This window comes from Ranitomeya variabilis, chromosome 8, assembly GCF_051348905.1.
Source record: "Ranitomeya variabilis isolate aRanVar5 chromosome 8, aRanVar5.hap1, whole genome shotgun sequence".
NCBI lineage: Eukaryota > Metazoa > Chordata > Amphibia > Anura > Dendrobatidae > Ranitomeya > Ranitomeya variabilis.
In genome coordinates this window covers 19,949,267-19,969,678 of record NC_135239.1, presented here as the reverse complement: position 1 = coordinate 19,969,678, position 20,412 = coordinate 19,949,267, and the positions used below count along the sequence as shown (strand labels likewise).

Below are 20,412 nucleotides of genomic sequence, written 5' to 3'. Positions count from 1 at the left end.
CCTGTTTGAAAGGCAGTGGTGCCATAACTCTTAAAAACTGCACAAATTTGGCATTTATGGCATATCCTGTGGCTATGCTATACATGTTTAAGGTAAAAATACCCCTGTAAAAATCACTCCAACTTAGTTTTATTTTTAAAGCTGATATTGACTCTTGTTATAATGTAAATATATACACTGCTCAAAAAAATAAAGGGAACACCAAAATATCACATCCTAGATATCACTGAATGAAATTTTCCAGTTGTAAATCTTTATTCATTACATAGTGGAATGTGTTGAGAACAATAAAACATAAAAATGATCAATGTAAATCAAAATTAATATCCCATGGATGTCTGGATTTGGAATGATATTCAAAATCAAAGTGGAAAATGAAGTTACAGGCTGATCCAACTTCAGTGGAAATGCCTCAAGACAAGTAAATGATGCTCAGTAGTGTGTGTGGCCTCCATCTGCCTGAATGACCTTCTTACAACACATGTGCATGGTCCTGATGAGGCGGCAGATGTTCTCTTGAGGGATCTCCTCCCTCACCTGCATTAAAGCATCAGTCAACTCATGGACAGTCTGTGGTGCAACATGGTGTTTGTGGATGGAATCAGACATGGTGTCCCAGATAGAATCAGAAAGAAAAAATGTACACAAGAACCAATAATAATAGAAAATACGAAAAAATTTGTATAAAAAAAAAAGACAGACAAGGTTGTTTAAAAAAAAAAATGGCACCAGGAACCCACCACATGTTATAAAGAGGTTGTATATAAAGGTTGGTAAGGTAACACACTTCACAGGATAATACATACAAGGAATAAACCAAAGAATCCTAGTGGGAAAACATTCTCCTAAAGAAGTGTGAAGAACTACAAGAAAAAATCAAGATGGTACAAAGGTTACCTCTGGTGGGTGATGGTGCCTGCCTCTATGCACGTTTCAGCTATTGCCTTCTTATAGGGGACAATGATGTCCCCGATGTGTTAAATCGGATTCGGATCTGGGGAGCGGGCGGGCCAGTCCATAGCAACAATGCCTTCATCATGCAGGAACTGCTGACACACTCCAGCCACATGAGGCCTAGCATTGTCATGCATCGGAAGAAACCCAGGGCCAACCGCACCAACATATGGTCTCACAAGGGGTCTGGGGATCTCATCCTGGTACCTAATGGCAGTCATGGTACCTCTGGCGAGCATATGGAGAGGAGGCCCTCCAAAGAAATACCTGCCGCCCACACACACACCATTACTGACCCACTGCCAAACCGGTCATGCTGGTGGATTTTGCAGGCAGCAGAATGTTCTCCACGGCGTCCCAAGACTCTATCACGTTTGTCACCTGCTCTCATCTATGAAGAACACGGCGCCAATGTCAAATCTGCCAATCGCCCTGCACAGTGTTGATCTGTAAGCACAACATCCATTTGTGGACCTCAAGCCATCATACCACCCTCATGGAGTCTTTCTGACAGTTTGCAGAGACACTTGGATGTTAGTGGCCTTAGGCTACTTTCACACTAGCGTCGTGCACTGCACGTCGCTATGCGTCGTTTTGTAGAAAAAACGCATCCTGCAAAAGTGCTTGCAGGATGCGTTTTTTCTCCATTGACTTGCATTAGCGACGCAGTGCGACACATTGCCACACCTTGCAACCGTTGTGCAACGGTTGCGTCGTGTTGCGTCGGCCCGTCGCCACCAAAAAAACGTTGCTTGTAACGTTTTTTGGTGCATTGTTCCCGTCTTTTCCGACCGCGAGTGCACAGCCGGAACTCCGCCCCCGCCTCCCCCCACCTCACAATGGGGCAGCGGATGCGTTGAAAAACAGCATCTGCTGCCCCCGTTGTGCGGCGCATTCACTGCTAGCGTCGGTACGTCGCACCGATGCAATTCGTAGTACATCGTCCGACGCTAGTGTGAAAGTAGCCTTACATAGGTAATTTTGCAGGGCTCTGGCACTGCTCCTCCTGTTCCTCCTTGCACAAAGGAGTAGGTAGCCATCCTACTGCTGGGTTGTTGCCCTCCTACATTCCCCTCCATGACTCCTGGTATTGGTCTGTCTCCTGGTATCTGCTCCATGCTCTGGACACTGTGCTGACAGACACAGCTACCCTTCTTACCACTGCTCTCATTGATGTGCCATCCTGGATGAGCTGCACTACCTGAGCAATTTCTGTGGGTTGTAGACACCACATCATGCTTCTGTTCCTAAAGGGTTGAGAGCAGTGACAAAATGCAAAAGTGACCAAAATAGCCAAAAAGGATGAGAACAGAGAAATGGTCTGTGGTCACCCCCTGCAGAACCGCTCCTTTATAGGAGTTGTCTTGCTAATTTCCTATCATTTCTACCTGTTGTCTGTTCCATTTGCAGAACAACTGTAATAACTGATTCACAATCAGTGTTGCTTTTTAACTGGACAGGTTGATTTCACAGAAGTGTGATTGTCTTGGAGTTACATTATGTTGTTTAAGTGCTCCCTTCATTTATATGCATATATATACATTTTTTTATCTAGCCAGATGAAGACGATCAAGTTTTCACATCTCCAGAGTTGGCAGGTGATGATTATCAGCAAAAGGTAAAGTATATTGAACTTTTTGAAAAAACTTCTTAGCAGAGTTTTGCACCCATAAAATAATCTGTTTACATTAAACTTTTTTTTTTTTACTACATGAAACTTTTACAAATACTATTACTTTTCTCCTTCGCCTCATTGGGGGACACAGACCATGGGTGTATGCTGCTGCCACCAGGAGGCTGACACTAAGTATTACAAAGAAAGTTAGCTCCTCCCCTGCAGTATACACCCCTCTGCTGGCTCCCAGCTAACCAGTTCTTGCTTAGTGTCCGTAGGAGGCACACGGACGGGTCTGCTATTCAGACCCAAAGAACTCTTTTTTCCGTTTTTTACTTTTTACTACGGTCGAATGGGGCGACGGATTCTTTCATGTTCCGATCTCCTCGAACCATCAACAGGCGAGCACGGGAGTTTTACCTCTCCGTATCCTCTCCTGCGACGTGGGAAGCCACTGCCGGAGCTGATTCTAGGGGCGACGGGCCCTTTCATGGCACCGATCTCCCCCCTTCCCTTATCAGACGAGCACTGGAGTTTTACCTTCAGTATCCTCTTCTGCAGCCAGGCCTATTGCCGGACATTCAGCCCTGTCCACCAGGTTTTACCCTCGGCTGTACAGAGGCACCTTCCAGCGTGGCGTCCGAGCAGCCCCCACTGCATCACCACTGAAAAAGCGGATGATGGAAGGAGGCAGACGGTTCCTCTCCACCCCTCTTCTGCAGGGATGGTGGATGGAGGCTCCCCAACCCTGCATCGGCCTATCTACCCGGGCACAGCTCCTACCTGCAGCATCTGCCATGGTCCCCCTCTATATTGGGGTAAGTGCTCCGTGAGATTTGGGTGTTCCGACGGTCAGAGGAGGGCTCCATAGCGACTGGGTCCCCACAGAGCTTCGCGGCACTTTTCCCCTCAGTCTGCGGGTGCGCGCTGGCCGAAGCCATAACTTTAGTCCCCGGCTTCGGCCCTGTTTAGGCCGCAGCCTGGGAGGCCCCGCCCACCGCTTGCTCCCTTCTAGCGGCTCCGCCCCCCTATTCAGGCGCTTCTCGTTCCAGACGAGATCTCGGCGGCCATCTTCCTCCTCCTCCATTGCGGTCACTATTTCTCCTGGAGGGGGCTGCGGCCGGCGGTTTTTCAGCGCTGAAGTCAGCGCTATTCCAGTTGGGGGACTCAGAACCTGAGTAAGGTGAATCGCCCCCCCCCCCCCCCCCGGCACGCATCCCGGCAGCATTAAGGGACTAGCTTTCCCTGTTTTTTTATATACTTAAGGCTGCAATTTTCTGGTGCTCCTGCACACTACAGAATGTATAGTACAGTATGCAGGCTTGCACACGGAGAGCTGTGAGTTCCCAGCAACGAAGCTCTCATGACTCATTCCCTGGTGACTCATTCCCTGGTGACTCATTCCCTGGTATTTGCTACTCTGCCTCGGTAGTCGCTGGGCCCATAGGTGCATCCCCAGCTTTCCATGCCTTTTTATTAAACCCAGGACCAGCATTCCCTGGTCTTAAGGGTCCCCTAGTTTTAAAAGGGTCACATCCCCAGCATTCTCTGCTCTGCCAGAAGCCGGTCTCTTTTTCCTTAGTACTTAATCAGGCCAGTATGCCCTGGTCTTAAAGGCACAGGGACAGTAGGCACTGGTCTTAAAGGCACATGGCAAGTGTGCCCTCGTCTTAAAGACACATGACCAGCATCCCTGGTCTTAAAGGAGCATGACCAGCTTTTTTGTTCTTAAAGTCACATTACCAGCTTTGCTGGTCTTTAAGGCACTTGTTCCTACATTCCTCTCATGACCAGTATTCCTGGTCTTAAAGGCACGTGACCAGCATGCCCTGGTCTTATAGACTCGTGACCAGTATTCCCTGGTCTTAAAGACACGTGTCCAGTATACCCTGGTCTTAAAAGCACATGACCAGTATGCCCTGGTCTTAAAGGCACGTGACCAGTATCCCCTGGTCTTAAACGCAATAACCAGTATGCCCTGGTCTTAAAGGCACATAACTAGTACGTCCTGGTTTTCAAGGCACATGACCAGTATGCCCTGGTCTTAAAGGCACGTGACCAGTATCCCCTGGTCTTAAACGCAATATCCAGTATGCCCTGGTCTTAAAGGCACATGACTAGTACGTCCTGGTTTTCTAGGCACATGACCAGTATGCCCTGGTCTTAAAGGCTCATGTCCAGTACGCCCTGGCTTTTAAAGGCACACGACCAGTATGCCCAGGTCTTTAAGGCACGTGACCATTATGCCCTGGACTTAAAGGCTCAGGACCAGTACGCCCTGGTCTTAAACGCAAATGACCAGCATACCCTGGTTTTAAGGGCACATGACCATTATCTCCTGGATTTCAGCATGCCCTGCTTTTAAAGGCACATGAACAGTATTTCATCTTACAAAAGGCACAAGACCAGTATTCCCTGGTCTTAAAGGCTCATGGCCAGTAACCCCTAGCCTTAAAAGCGCATGACCAGTATTTACTGGTCTTAAGGGCACATCATCTATCCTAAGCTGGTCACCCTAACTGAGCTCTGGAGCACTCACATGCTCCCTCTCCTACAATGGGAGCCGTCGGCTAGCAGGGGCCGCAAGTATTCTAGAAAAACGTACAGGTTCTAGAAAATCTCCATCAACATTTGACGGTGATGCACTGGAAGACCTCTAAGTAGGATACCATACCTGGTCGGAATTTTATGGGCGACGGGTCCCTTTAAGGGCTCCGATTTCCCCCCACACCTTCAACAGACGAGCACACGGAGTGTCGCCTCCATGTATCTTCTTCTGCATCCAGGTCTATCGCCACAACCTGCCCTGTCCACTCGGAAACCTCAATTCTGGGGATGTACTGAGGCACACATTTGTGGCGTCCCAACAAGGAGGTTTTTCCCCCCTTTGTATCAGATGCAAGAAAGTGGACGATTCCTCTCCACTTCCCTGTTAAGAGATGGTGGATCGAGGTTTTTTATTTTTTATTTATTTTTATTTTTTTCCTTATTTTCTTCTCTGCACGATGGCAGAGACCTGCTTGTTACAGTCCCGCATTCTGTCACTTGACAGACTCGCCGGGCAGAATTTCTTGCGGTATTCCTACCAGTATCCTGGCCGGTGTATCATCAATTAAGATTCCACAGACGGTCGGATAGCAGGTCTAGTTAGTTCCGTCCTGTGGTTTCGGGTTTAGCGCTCTACCCTTTCTTAGCCGCCACATGGGTTGCTTGACCAAAGGGAGAGAATGAAAGTCTCCGGGTCCCAGACCTTATCTACTTCGTTCCACAGTATAGCTGGCCAATCAAATCTTCTGAGCGGGAGACTAGCAAGGGATCGTATCTCTTCTTCAAGCTCAACCAGCAGTGGAAGCATTGGCCAGGACAGTCTAGATCTAAGGGATCTTGGTTCCAAAATGGAGGGAATGAAAAGTATCTCCATTTCTGGACCCCAAACTTCTAACAACCTTTGACAGGGCCCTCTCTTTTTTCGGATGGAGTTCCTCCGCTCAGCCACTACTTCAACAGAGAAACGTGGTTGTTTTCTGGCATCCATCGTCATCCGGGATTCTTCCCTCACATACCTATTTCTCCTCTCTACTATAATCTCTTCGCCTTTCCATTCGCGAACAGTATTTTCACGACCTGGCCCTTCTGCCTGGCTACCACACCAGAGTGGTCGCAAGGGTCATGACGGTTGTCATGCGCTTCCTGCACCTTAGAAACATGGTCGTCCTGCCCTACTCGGTCGACTCTCTAGCCGCTCTACAAGGACTACGCTAAGTCGTCTATATCACTTGCAATACCCTCTCTCTTGGGCTAGCAGCTAAACTTAGACAAGTTTTTTCCTCATTCCCAGCCCAGCAGATCCTCTTTGACGATGATCCTGCACAAGAAGGATGGTAATTCTCTCTCTCGAGTCAAGGTCGTGGCCCTTCAACACGGAGCTTGTGCACTTGATCACTCATTCCCTCGGTTCATTCAATTAGCTAGGAGGGTTCCGAGCAATAAGATGAAAACGGAAGTAGTTTTCTTTTGCTCCGCTCGTTTTCAGCAAGTCAATCAGGCTTTCAAAAGGTAGTTTCTAAGCTCCTTCCTCATCCAGAGCCTTCTTCTGGTCCAATGGTTATTAGGGATACCAATGCCCGTCTTCTTCTCCCGATCATTTCTCTGGGGATCTGAACAGTACGGCCAATCCCACAGCAGGTCCACTGCCCTTAGGCGGCTCAACCATCCGTCTTCAATTTGGATAATGCCACGGCTGTGCCATACGTCAATCATCTCGCAGGTACCCACAGTCAAGCGTCATGGCCGAGGTACCTCGCACTCTCTGATGGGCCGAGATCTATCATTCGGTGATCTCAACAGTACATGTCCCTGGAGTAGAACACTGGGCGGCTGACATATTCAGCCATCAGGGTTTTCTCCTCAAGTGAGTGGGAACTTCACTCGGAAGTCTTCCTTCACATCTGCCTTCACTGGAGTACTCCAGATGTAGGTCGGATGGCGTCCAAGCTGAACGCCTATGTACTCCAGTTCATGGTTTGGCTGCAAGATACAAGTCCATCGCAGTGCATACTCCGTTTCTTCCACGGTACCAATTTCCATAACTCCTCTTCCACTACGTCTGAGACCTTTTTGGAAGCGGAAAAGGCCCCCAGTGATCCTGGGAGACCCGCACTGACCATGTCAGGTTTTCTCGCTTGCGGTACTAGTATTTCTCCGTCTTATTTCGTCAAAATTGGAAATATGGACCTTCTCGCAGGGAGTCTCCACCTGTAGTTCTTCCCTACCGCGTACCGTTAGATCTGGGGGACCTTAATGGTCCTGGGGATCTTACAGTACACTCCTTTTTCGATCCAGAAAGACTTTACGATAAGGGAACGTCACTCCCCTTTCTTCTATGCGTTCTTGTCATCCTGATGAGTCTTCAGAGCTTCCCACTCTGTTCCTTTCAGTCTTTTTTCCTTATTACCATCTATGCATCGTTGCCCTCAAGCCATCCCATTCCCTCGTTGCCAAGGTGGTTTTGTATTCCCACTGTTGCAGGGGCATCGTCCTCTCATCTTTCGGCTCCAGTCCACACAACGGAATGGGTTCTCCATAATCTGGAAGAAGTGAGTGCTCCAAGTGGGTACGTATCGAGGACGGCGTCCTTCCAAAGGTTGGACACTTTGCTTGGGCTTCTCGATGGTAAGTAGGCTTCCCGATGGTCACAGGAAGGGTTTAGCCGGGTTCATCGGCCACGTTAGCCTGGTGGATTCTTTTCACCATCCAGGAGTCCTTCCGTGCTAGATGTCAGCCTATCTCCCTGTCTCAGGTCCGCATGCATTCTTGAAGCACTATAATTCACACACTTCCTCAGATGTGAGTCTGGGCAGGCGGACTTTGCAGGCCGCCTTGGCGCACTTGTAAGTAGCGGTTACACGGCCTGATCTGATGTTGTCCCCACCCAGGGACTGCTTTGGGACGTCCCATGGTCTGTGTCCCCCAATGAGGCGAAGGAGAAATAGGGATTTTTGTGTACGTACCGTAAAATCCTTTTCTCCGAGCCATTCATTGGGGGACACAGCTCCCTCCCTATTATTAGTTGTATTTGTTTTTATCATTTGATATGTTATACTCTCATATATAATGTGACATGCTATACGCTTATATGTTATTGATCTCCTACTGCTTTTGCACCGAACTGGTTAGCTGGGAGCCAGCAGAGGGGTGTATACTGCAGGGGAGGAGCTAACTTTCTTTGTAATACTTAGTGTCAGCCTCCTGGTGGCAGCAGCATACACCCATGGTCTGTGTCCCCCAATGAATGGCTCGGAGAAAAGGATTTTACGGTAAGTACACAAAAATCCCTATTTTTTTTGCACTAGTTTGTGTGATGTTTCCATTCCATTTCCATTTATATCCAAGTCTAAAGTCAGAATTCTGCTGGGTTCCCCTTTTCTAGAGAGCAGGGAATTGCTGGAGCTCAGATGATAGTTAGGTCTCGTGTCTGACAGCAAGGACAGTTAAAGCAGCAGAAGTTTGAAAATAACTGTGGTCATTAGTAAAAGAAAAAGTCACATAAGTTACTGAAGTTTTACAAAGGTAAAAATAAGTCTTCAAAGTGGCTAATATTTTATCTGAAATTTAAAAAGTTTTGAATTATTTTTTTTGTTTACATATTTTTAAGCAACCTTTCAGATACTATTAGGGTATTATCACATTTTGCGTTTTTTTTGTTCTGCAGGCAAAACCTACTCTTTTGGCAGTAAAGAAACTGATTACAAAAAGCACATTTTGCTGTGTTTTTGTTGCGGTTATTTGTTTTTTGGGCAGTGGTTTTTATTTTGTACATCTGTTTCTTATGCATGCTGATAAAGTTTGGTGCATAAAAAAAAAACGCGATGCAACTTCTTGAAGTTTTTGCACCAAAAAGGCAGAAAAACTTGATATCTGCAATTTTTTTTGTTGCTGTGTTTTTTTTTTTTGTTTTTTTTTGCACTTAGTCATTGCTTTCTATGGGTGAAAAATGCTGAAAGAAGTGACATGCTGCAGTTTTCAAAAACGTAGCAATTTTCCAATTCAGTCAGGATAAAAGCAATGTGTGTGCATGACATTTCTGAAATCGCATAGCTTTGGCTGGTACTGTAAAACGTAGCTTTTAATTTGCTTAAAAAATGCAGCAAAAATACAACATGTGAACAAAGCCTTAGGCCATGTTCACACTTTGTGGATTTTACCGCGGATCCGCAGCGTTTTTGACACTGTGGATCTGCAGCAGTTTTCCATGCGGTTTAAAGTACCATGCGGTTTACAGTAAGATGGAAAACCCAATCCACTGTGCACATGCTGCGGAAAAAAACCTTTCGGAAACGGAGCGTTGTTTTTTCCGCAGCATGTCAATTCTTTGTGCGGATCTGCTGCATTTCTGCACCCATTGACTTGCATTGAGTCGGGCACATCTGCAGCAAAACCGCAATTATAAAAAAGATCTGCGGTTTTGCTGCGGGGGAAACGCTTCAGATCGGGAGGAGGGAAGAGTGTGGGCGGAGACTGTGTGTGTGTGCGGGTCTGTGCAGGGCTGTCGGGACTCTGTGTGGGCTGCCGGGGGTCTGTGCGGGGTTGTCGGGGGTCTGTGAGGGGCTGTCTGGGGTGCGTGCGTGCGTGTGTGTGTACAGGCATCGTCCGATGGGACTACAAGTCCCATCCGGCTATGCCTGCTACAGTGACAGTGATTGACACATTAGCCAATGATTGGACAGTAGTAGTCCCATCATCCGGCTAATGTGTTGAATGTGAACAAAAAAAACAAAAACCAAACATATAACAGTACATACAACATAGAGCATATAACAGAATATGCAACATACAACAGTACATACAACAGTACATACAACGTACGACAGTAGATACGACAGTAGATACGACAGTAGATACGACACTACATGCAACACAGAGAACATACTCACCATCACCTTGTCACCTTGATCCCCGAAGCAATTGTCACCTGTAAAAAATATTAAAATAAACCAACAATATACTCCCTGATCCGCAGATATCCAATTAAAACGAGTGTCCCACGACGATCTCCCGTGGAGAGCAGCCACATCAGCTGATGCGACCACTCTCCAGGGGCTCCAAGAATACAATGATGGAAGGTATCCTTCCGCAATGTATTCCTCCGCCACTGTAAAAAATAGTCCCGAGTCTCACTTGTGGCACTGCTGTGTGGGAAAATTCCCACGCAGCATTGCCATAAAGTGAGACCCTGAACTAAGGTAACCTCAGTGATGCACTGCAGAAGCCATTGTCTCCTGTCAGTGTGTCACTGAAGGTCTATAGAGCAGTGCCATCACCCGATGTCACTGTTCTATAGGGGAGATTGTCGTGGGACACTCGTTATTAATTGGACTGCGTCGGACAGGGAGTTTATGGTTTATTATTTTTAATTTTTTGCAGGCCATCTTGTATGGTAAGTATGGTTAAATTAAGAATATTAAAATACTTTTTTCTGGCTGTGTCGTTTTTTTGTTTTTTTTAACCCTTTCACTACTATAGGATTAATTATGGATAGGCGTCTTGTTGACTCTTCTCCATTATTAACCGGGCTTAATGTCACCTTACATTAGCAAGGTGACATTAACCCCTTATTACCCCATATCCCACTTCTACTCGGGAGTGGGAAGAGAGGGGCTAAGTGCCGAAATTGGCACATCTTACAGATGCGCCATTTCTGGGGCGGCTGCTGGCTGGTATTTGTAGCCGGGGGGGGGCAAATATCGATGGCCCCTCTCTAGGCTATGAATATCAGCCCGCAGCTGTCTGCGTAGCCTTTCTGGCTATAAAATATAGGGGGACCCCACGTAATTTTTTTTTGGGGGGGTTCCCCTATTTTAATAGCTAGTAAAGGCTACTCAGACATCTGCGGGCTGATATTCATAGCATGGGAAGGGGCCATGGGTATTACCCCTTCCCAGGCTACAAATATTGGCCCCCGGCCATCAGCTTTCCCATTCTGGCGCAGAAAATTGTGCGGGAGCCCACACCATTTTTTTCCTTTTTCTGTTTTTTATTAATTAAACGTTCCTTAATAAACATAGGCCTTGCTATTATATATCTATGGATATATCCATAGATAAATCTATATATCTATAGATGGATAATTATGGCTATATCTATCTATATCTATAGATATATTTATAGATAGATGGATATATCTGTAGATACATAGATATATCTATCTAGGGCTGCTTTCACACATCAGGGTTTTGCCATCGGGCACAATCCAGCGAGTTTTGAAAAAAAGGATCAGTTTTTTTCCTCCAGATCCGTTTTTTTCTTAGAGTTGTATTAAAGCCGGATTGCGCCTGATGGCCACATGTTTCATCCTTTTTTTGCCGGATCCGTCAGAAAAGCTTTTTTTCGGCGGACGGAGAAAACGTACAGAGGAACGTTTTTTCTGTCTGACGGAAAAATGCGCAGCGACTGATCTGGCGAAAAATGTATGAATCTGAGAAGTGAAATGATGAATTCTCTCTCTCTCTCATCAGTTTTTCACTATTTGCAACGGATCGTTTAGTTTTTTTTATGTTTTTTTTTTAGAGCGAGACAGAGAGAACGGAAAATGTGCATGATTTCAATGGAAAAAATGCATGAAAAACCGGATTCGGAGGACGGATTCATCATTTCACATCTCTGTTTCATACCTTTTTCGCCGGACAGAAAAAACGTTCCTCTGTATGTCTTCTCCGTCTGCCGGAAACAGTTTTTTTTTACGGATCTGGCAAAAATCGGATGAAACATGTGGCCATCAGGCGCAATCCGGCACTAATACAACTCTATGAGAAAAAAAAACACATCCGTTTTTTTCAAAACGCGCCGGATTATGCCTGACAGCTAAAACCTGATGTATGAAAATAGCCTAACTATCCATATATCTATCTACATGTATCCATAGATATATCTATCTACATCTATCTATCTCATTCCATCTATCTGTCTATCTATGTGTGTAATGGAGTGTGGGTTGGACAAATGTAAAAGAGGAGGTTGGACAAGACATGACATCAAAAATCTTTCTTTCTTTCTTTTTTTTTTTTTTTTTTTTTTTTAGTTCAATAATACATTTTAATTTAGCTTTTGCGTTTTCTGCCAATATCTGCAGATTTAGTGCAGAAAAATCAGCAGGCAAATCTGCAACATGTGCACATACCCTTAGGCATTATTTCTACTGTATGCTTGGATCAGAAGATTTTGCTTAGGAGTTTTATAATGTATACTTGCCTGTAAACCCCCGCTGTTCCAGAACTAGAGAACTTCTGAAATAAATCATAACTGGACCTCATGGGGTCTGTTCTCCGTGCTCAGGTGTAACTGAGGATCAGCTGCCTTTGTACAGGCAACCATGGTGGACAGCTCCTATTAACTTCAATAGTGATACAGCAATGCTGCCCTTAATGATATAGATAACTCCTCTTGCCCTCTGCTGTCGCTTTACAGTTTCTGCATAGCATTCAGACAGTGGGATAGTAATGACTAACCTTCTTTGTGCTACGATTTACTTATCCCTTATCTTTAGTAAATTAATTTCATATACTCCACTCACATCCAGAGCTGAATTCAATGTTCTGCCAGCTTAGTTTACAGGTTGCAGGAGGTGACATCTGACAGCTGCTCTCTGCTGGCTCAGTGTCTGCACCGAACATGCTTAATGCTCAGCATTGTGGGTGAAATCGCCAACATCCTGCACTGCTCGAGGGTCGGAATCTAACAAGGTTCTGTGACTAAATAACCTTTTGGTGGATTTGGCCAATTCAGTTTGCTGGTAGAACAGGTCCAGGCCCGCCCTGCCGGCTGAATTTGCAGGCTTGCTGATCCAATGCCATTTTGGCATATACTAGCGTCTCCTCAAACCTTGGACAATCTACTATCCGCTCCTCCAGCCGGCGGCCACTTTCCTAGTTTTCCCGTATTGTTCATAAGAACAAACCTAATATTTTGAATTTAATTGTAGGAACCACCGGGCGATGACTTGACCCAAGTCCATGAAGCCGACGATGAGGATGGAGAGCTGACCTTGTGGTCTCCGGAAGTTGACATTGTGGAATTGGAAAAGGACAAGAGGGGCCTCGGCTTCAGCATCTTGGATTACGAGGTAAGCGTTTCCTGAGTTCCTTGGCCGCCAATATATGAGGTATGAAAGGAGCTGTACTATGTTCATCAAATTGCCCCAAAAATGAACTAATAGACGTCTGCTTTGTGTGGTATCCGCACTCTGAGTGTCCGAGAACTGCGCTCGTGACTTGTCGCAGATTTGGGGCATGCTGCAAAATCATGGGAATTTGCTACCGGCTTTTCTGCATTGAGCCATGTCACAAATGCTACATGAAGACAGACCCAACCTTAAGGAATCGAAGTAGACTGTCTTTTCAAGGGTTTACACTAGAAAAAGATATATATATTTTTTCTAGAAATGGCGCTGCTCTTGTTCATGGCCAGACTTGGAATTGCAGCTCAGTTAAGATGAATTTAGCTGAACTGCAAAACCAGCCATAATCCAAAGATAAATAGGGCTTTGCTTTAGGAAACGGAGAAGACACTTTTTTTTTGTATACTTTTTGTCTTTTTTTTTTTTTGTTCTTTTAATGAGCATCAATAACTTCCTGTTTTGCGTGTCTTTTAGGATTTTGTTCGCACCGTTCGGTTATGTTGGTTATTCTTATTTGCAGATTAGTAAAGTACAATTTATTTTTAAAGTGTCTATTTGTCTTAAAAAAAAAAAAAAAATTAAATATTCTCTTAGTGTGTGTTTCTGTGCTAGAGGAGTCCCTCCATTTGGATCAGCAAGATTGGAGAACGACTTATTTAACAGAATTCATCTTTAAGTAAATGAAGTTTGGCGCCTTTCTAATTTACTTTGTGTGCTCCATTCTCTCTCTACTTGCCAAAGGTGGATAGGAACACTCGTGTAAAGCTTGTTTCAGTGTATCGGCGCTGTCCCTGGTAAGGCTACGTTCACATTTGCGTTGTGCGCCGCAGCGTCGCCGCATGCGTCATGCGCCCCTATATTTAACATGGGGGTGCATGGACATGCGTTGTGTTGCGTTTTGTGATTCATGCGTCTCTTTGGGCGCACGCGACAGGGCGCAGAGGATGCAGCAAGTTGCATTTTTTTTGCTTCCAAAATCATGCAAAAAAAGGACGCATGCGTCACAAAACAATGCGTTTTGCATGCGTTGTGCGTTGCGTCGCCGATGCGTCGCCGACGCAACACACAACAACGCAAATGTGAACGTAGCCTAAGACAGGTTCAGAATGGGGCTTCAGTCTCTGCAGATGAGCAGGGATTCCCTGGTACCACACGGGGACCATAAAATGCCGTGCACCGAAATAAAAACTGATCCAACTTGGTTACTTAACTTTCGAATACGCTGCCTAACGGTTGGAAAATCCCTGTAGAAAAATTGAATCATTTTTCTAGCTTCTTCTCTAGTGCACTGGTCATTGCAGATGTGAAAAGGTGAATTAAAGGGAAGAATCACGTGAGTTTCTCCTCTACCCTGCAACAGGGAAACTTACTTAACTTTTGTTACAGAGTGGCCAAAGTTGAGAAATGTGACAGGTCCCCTTTTCCTATGTGCATTTCCATCTTGGTTGGGGGACTGTATTCTGGCAGGTTTCTGGCTCTTTTTTTCCGGATTCTTTACATCCTGGCAGTATGGGAATTGCCCTTTTTGTTATTGTGATCGGTGTCCTGAAAACTGCCAATGTCTGTAACCGTGTGTCTATATTCTCAGCTATAACCTTGGGCAGACCTTTCCTCCAGCAATGCGCAATTATGCTCACGTCCGTCAAAGGAAATGTTTCATAGGGGTTCGTCCACCTTCAGACGACTTTAGCTCGCGACTGCAACCTATTTCATGGCATTTGGCATAGGCATGGCATTTTTTTTTATTATTCCTTCACTTTTTTTTTTTTATAACATACATTTGTTTTAGCAAGTAGTTCATATCACTGCCTCTTAAAATGCCACACTGCTTTCCTGAAATACTCTGTGCTGCTATGGAACCTGTTGCACATTTGTGAATCCATTCCCCTTCTCTCTTGCACAAAGATTGTCCCAAGAGAGGACACATCACTGTTTCACAGAAAGTCAACACTCTCTTCTCCTGATATACTCTGTGCAGCTGGACAACCCTGCACTTCGGTCAATATAACCTTTCAGACTGCGACCTTCTACTTTCTCTTACCCTCCTTAGATGAAGACTCTTCCCCTGTCACATTCAGTCCTGTCCTCATCAACATTATGACACAACTGGACAGAGCAACAAGAGCAATGCACCCTTCTCCTGACATACTCTGTGCTGCTGGAAGCTCATCGGTGAGACTTCGTAAAGGGTCTTGATAACCAATTGCAATCAATTCCTTGTGGAGTCTAATCCTGAAGTCATGTGTCTCATAGTTCACCATTAAAGGAATTTTAAACTCCGAGCAGAGCGATACAAATAACCAGGAGAAATCTCAGCTCCACGGTTTGTCAGCCTGCAGTATTTTCTACATGACCCTTGTAAAAATCCCATTGGGAAGACGGGTTAATCTTCTTTTAATCTGTTACATTTTTGGTTGGGGACCATCGGGAGTGGGGGCTTAATTATATTTTTGTCCTGCTATCGTTAATACGAAAGGGGGAGGCTCCTGCTGCAGTCAATTGTCTTTGATCCACACAGAGGACATGGCTGAGCTCATGAGACAAACATAAGATTTATTTATAAAGTTATTAATTTGGTTGTTATAGCTAAAATTACAATATATTTACCATATTTTTTTTTTTAAACAATGGAAACACATAATTGTTTAGGCGCTGTATACACAAGATAGTTTAACCTTCCTAACTGTACATCACGGTTACGCCTGTGAAATGCGACTCGATGGGTCTGAGATCTGGGGATGACTCGGCCATTGCGGAATCTTCCACTTTTTTGCTCTCGCAGGATGTTTTGGGCCATTGTGTATGTGTCCGGTGAATCGTCGTCAAATCTGCCTTCCTGTATTTGGTTGAATCTGAGCAGAAAGTAATCGCCCTGTACACACAATTCATCCAGCTACTTCAGAAAGTAATCGCCCTGTACACACAATTCATCCAGCTACTTCTGTCTTCAGTCTCCTCAATAACCACTAGTGACTCGTGCCATTGGCAGTCATGCATGCCCAGGTCCTTACCACGGCCTCCACCATGTGATGAAGGATGTACTGTGCCGAGGATCATGAGCCGTTCCAAGCCTTCTTCAGACGTTCTTCTTCCCATCATTCTGGTACAGGTTGATCTTAGTTTTGCTTTTCCCGAACTGGGCGGCTTTTTATGTTTTTTGGAAAAGTATAATCTGGCCTTTCTATTTTCAGGCAGATTGATGGTTTGCACCTTGTGGTGACCCCTCTGTATTTGCTCTCATGAAGTCTTCTCTTTATGGTAGACTCAGATACTGAAACACCGACATCCTAGAGTGTGTTCTTCACTTGGGTGAATGTTGTGAAGGGATTTTTCTCCACCATGGAAATGATTCCGATATCCTCCACCACTGTTGTCTTCCGTGGATCTCTAGGCCTTTTTGAGTTCCCAAGCTCATCAGAAAAATATTACCTCTTTAATGGCTGAAGCTCATCAGTGCGTTTTTTTTTTCTTTTTGCGGAATATCCCAAACTGTTGTTTTTGCCACTCCTAACATTTCTGCTATCTGTGATAGTTTTCTTCCTTTTTTTCTGTATAATGATGGTCTGATTCTCTTCCGCTGAGAGCTCAACACATGTTGTGGGTTCACAGCAACAGCTTCCAAATGCAAATGCCACACCTGAAATCCCCTCCAGACCTTTTACCTGCTTAATTGATTATGAATAAATAGTGAATAGCCCTTGCAGCCCATTAAAGAGCTTTTGAGAAAATTGTCCAATTACTTTTTGGCACTTTTATATAAAGGGGCAGCTATGTGTTAGAGCTGTAGTTCCGAAACCCTTACTCCAGTTAGGATGTGAATACCCTCAAATTAAACCTGAGAGTCTGCACTTTAAGTCCATATTGATTATATAACTAGATCTTAATTATGTTTTGGTAAATGGCTAAAATTACAAAACTTGTCACTGTCCAAATAGTTCTGGACCTAATTGTATAAAGGGTTATTCCCATCTTATAAAATTTATGCCAATTTTCGTATGATGTTATTCTTTGATTGTAGCGGTCAGACCTCATGTACTCCCAACAATCCTTAGAATAAAAGGGAAGACATTCTGATTTTAACTCTACGTCGCCTTCTAACTTTTCACAGCAGAGCTCCTGGACGACCACCAGTATACAATAGGGGCGGCATCCTACCCCATTCACTGTGGCCCCTTCATTTTCAAGTTCGGTGGTGGTCTCAGAAGTCCTACCACCCCTGATCTTAAGTGATGGCGTATCCTAGAGATAAGTTGCATCTGAATTTGAGCAATTGTGTGCAATCCGATAGATATCTCTGCAGCTCAAAAATAACATCTTTGAACTTTTCCCTTTACTAGCCCACATACTAATGATTGCATAGTAGCGCCGGTAAGTCCGTACGTCTCCTTTAAATCTGATGCAGAATGCACGTATTAATTAATTGCAGCTTTGCAACGATAAAAGACCCCCCTTTCCCTCGCCGTCTTTACAAAGTAGTAGAGAAAATTCAATGAGCGGGATTTGGCAATGATTGAAAGCCACACACAATAATTACTGATCACAATGATGCAAAAAATTTCCCGAGTGAAGCGTTCCTTTATTTTGCTCATTGCTCCAGGACTTAATTTAGTCAGCTAGTAATTTCATGTAATTGTGGCAATTTAAGGTACAGAGATGAGATCCATGGGGAGAGCAATGCCTCACAATGCCTCATAACGCCTCCCAGTGCCTCTCCAACGCTCTCCCTCTTGTCTATCCGTGTTGTCAGTGTTATTTATTTATTTCCTCTGATCCCGACGTTAAAATAAATGTGATCTATCTGCTGCCAGTGGCTTTTTAAAGCATGACATTACATTTTAAAGTTATAGGCTATAAGCGTTCACGCAGACAGCAAAGCCTCGGGGCGACAAATGGATCCCGCATCCGATGATTCATCTTGCAAAATTGTCTGATGTGCTGATCGCTTTCATATTTGTTTGTGAACTTTACAGATATGCGTTTAATTATACCGGAGGCTGACAGAAGAAACCAAAGAACGGGGTTTATTAGATTGATTGTGTTCTCTGTGACACATATGACTACTATAATGCTGCCCCCTACATACAAGAATATAACTACTATAATACTGCTTCTATGTACAAGAATATAACTGCTATAATACTACCCATATGTACAAGAATATAACTACTATAATACTGCCCCCTATGTACAAGAATATAACTACTATAATACTGCTCCTATGCACAAGAATATAATTACTATAATACTGCTCCTATGCACAAGAATATAACTACTATAATACTGCCCCTATGTACAAGAATATATCTACTATAATACTTCTCCTATGTTCAAGAATATAACTACTGTAATACTGCCCCTATGTACAAGAATATAACTACTATAATACTGCTCCTATGTACAAGAATACAACTACTATAATACTGCTCCTATGTACAAGAATATAACTACTATAATACTGCCCCTATGTACAGTAATATACCTACTATAATACTTCTCCTATGTTCAAGAATATAACTACTGTAATACTGCCCCTATGTACAAGAATATAACTACTATAATACTGCCCCTATGTACAGTAATATACCTACTATAATACTTCTCCTATGTTCAAGAATATAACTACTATAATACTGCTCCTATGCACGAGAATATAACTACTATAATACTGCCCCTATGTACAAGAATATAACTACTATAATACTGCTCCTATGTACGAGAATATAACTACTATAATACTGCCCCTATGTACAGTAATATACCTACTATAATACTTCTCCTATGTTCAAGAATATAACTACTGTAATACTGCCCCTATGTACAAGAATATAACTACTATAATACTGCCCCTGTGTACAGTAATATACCTACTATAATACTTCTCCTATGTTCAAGAATATAACTACTATAATACTGCTCCTATGCACGAGAATATAACTACTATAATACTGCCCCTATGTACAAGAATATAACTACTATAATACTGCTCCTATGCACGAGAATATAACTACTATAATACTGCCCCTATGTACAAGAATATAACTCCTATAATACTGCCCCAATGTACAAGAATATAACTACTATAATACTGCTCCTATGTACAAGAATACAACTACTATAATACTGCTCCTATGTACAAGAATATAACTACTATAATACTGCCCCTATGTACAGTAATATACCTACTATAATACTTCTCCTATGTTCAAGAATATAACTACTGTAATACTGCCCCTATGTACAAGAATATAACTACTATAATACTGCCCCTATGTACAGTAATATACCTACTATAATACTTCTCCTATGTTCAAGAATATAACTACTATAATACTGCTCCTATGCACGAGAATATAACTACTATAATACTGCCCCTATGTACAAGAATATAACTACTATAATACTGCTCCTATGTACGAGAATATAACTACTATAATACTGCCCCTATGTACAGTAATATACCTACTATAATACTTCTCCTATGTTCAAGAATATAACTACTGTAATACTGCCCCTATGTACAAGAATATAACTACTATAATACTGCCCCTGTGTACAGTAATATACCTACTATAATACTTCTCCTATGTTCAAGAATATAACTACTATAATACTGCTCCTATGCACGAGAATATAACTACTATAATACTGCCCCTATGTACAAGAATATAACTACTATAATACTGCTCCTATGCACGAGAATATAACTACTATAATACTGCCCCTATGTACAAGAATATAACTCCTATAATACTGCCCCAATGTACAAGAATATAACTACTATAATACTGCTCCTATGTACAAGAATATAACTACTATAATACTGCCCCTATGTACAGGACTATAACTACTATAACCTTGCCCAAGAACAAGAATAGAACTAGTAGGACGAGTCCTGCAGGACCAAAAGTTTTTTCCATTTTTCTTAGTCCATTAAAAAACAAAAGTCTACAGCCACTTTCTATGACTGCAGACTAGTGAATCCTCCCAGCGCACTCACAAGTGTATTGAGTGAGGCTGCGTGCACCATACGAGTCCTGCCCGGGAGTTTGCATAGCCCATACTTGACTGACGTTCCCGGGGCAGACCACTGCAAATCCTCGCAGCGCACAGTGTGTGCACTGGGGGGATTCATATGTCTGCAGTCACACTGTGACTACAGACTTTTTGTTTT

At 43.7% G+C, this 20,412-nt stretch overlaps 1 protein-coding gene across 2 annotated transcripts in view; it reads left to right on the top strand.

Moving 5' to 3' along the window:
* Positions 1 to 20,412, top strand: part of PATJ (PATJ crumbs cell polarity complex component) — a 208,714-nt gene that overhangs the window by 53,221 nt on the left and 135,081 nt on the right. For both annotated transcript variants that reach the window (XM_077277129.1, XM_077277128.1), the window contains 2 exons: positions 2,510 to 2,572; positions 13,047 to 13,187. In XM_077277129.1, the coding sequence (XP_077133244.1) occupies positions 2,510 to 2,572; positions 13,047 to 13,187 (204 nt within the window). The remainder of the gene's footprint in view (positions 1 to 2,509; positions 2,573 to 13,046; positions 13,188 to 20,412) is intronic.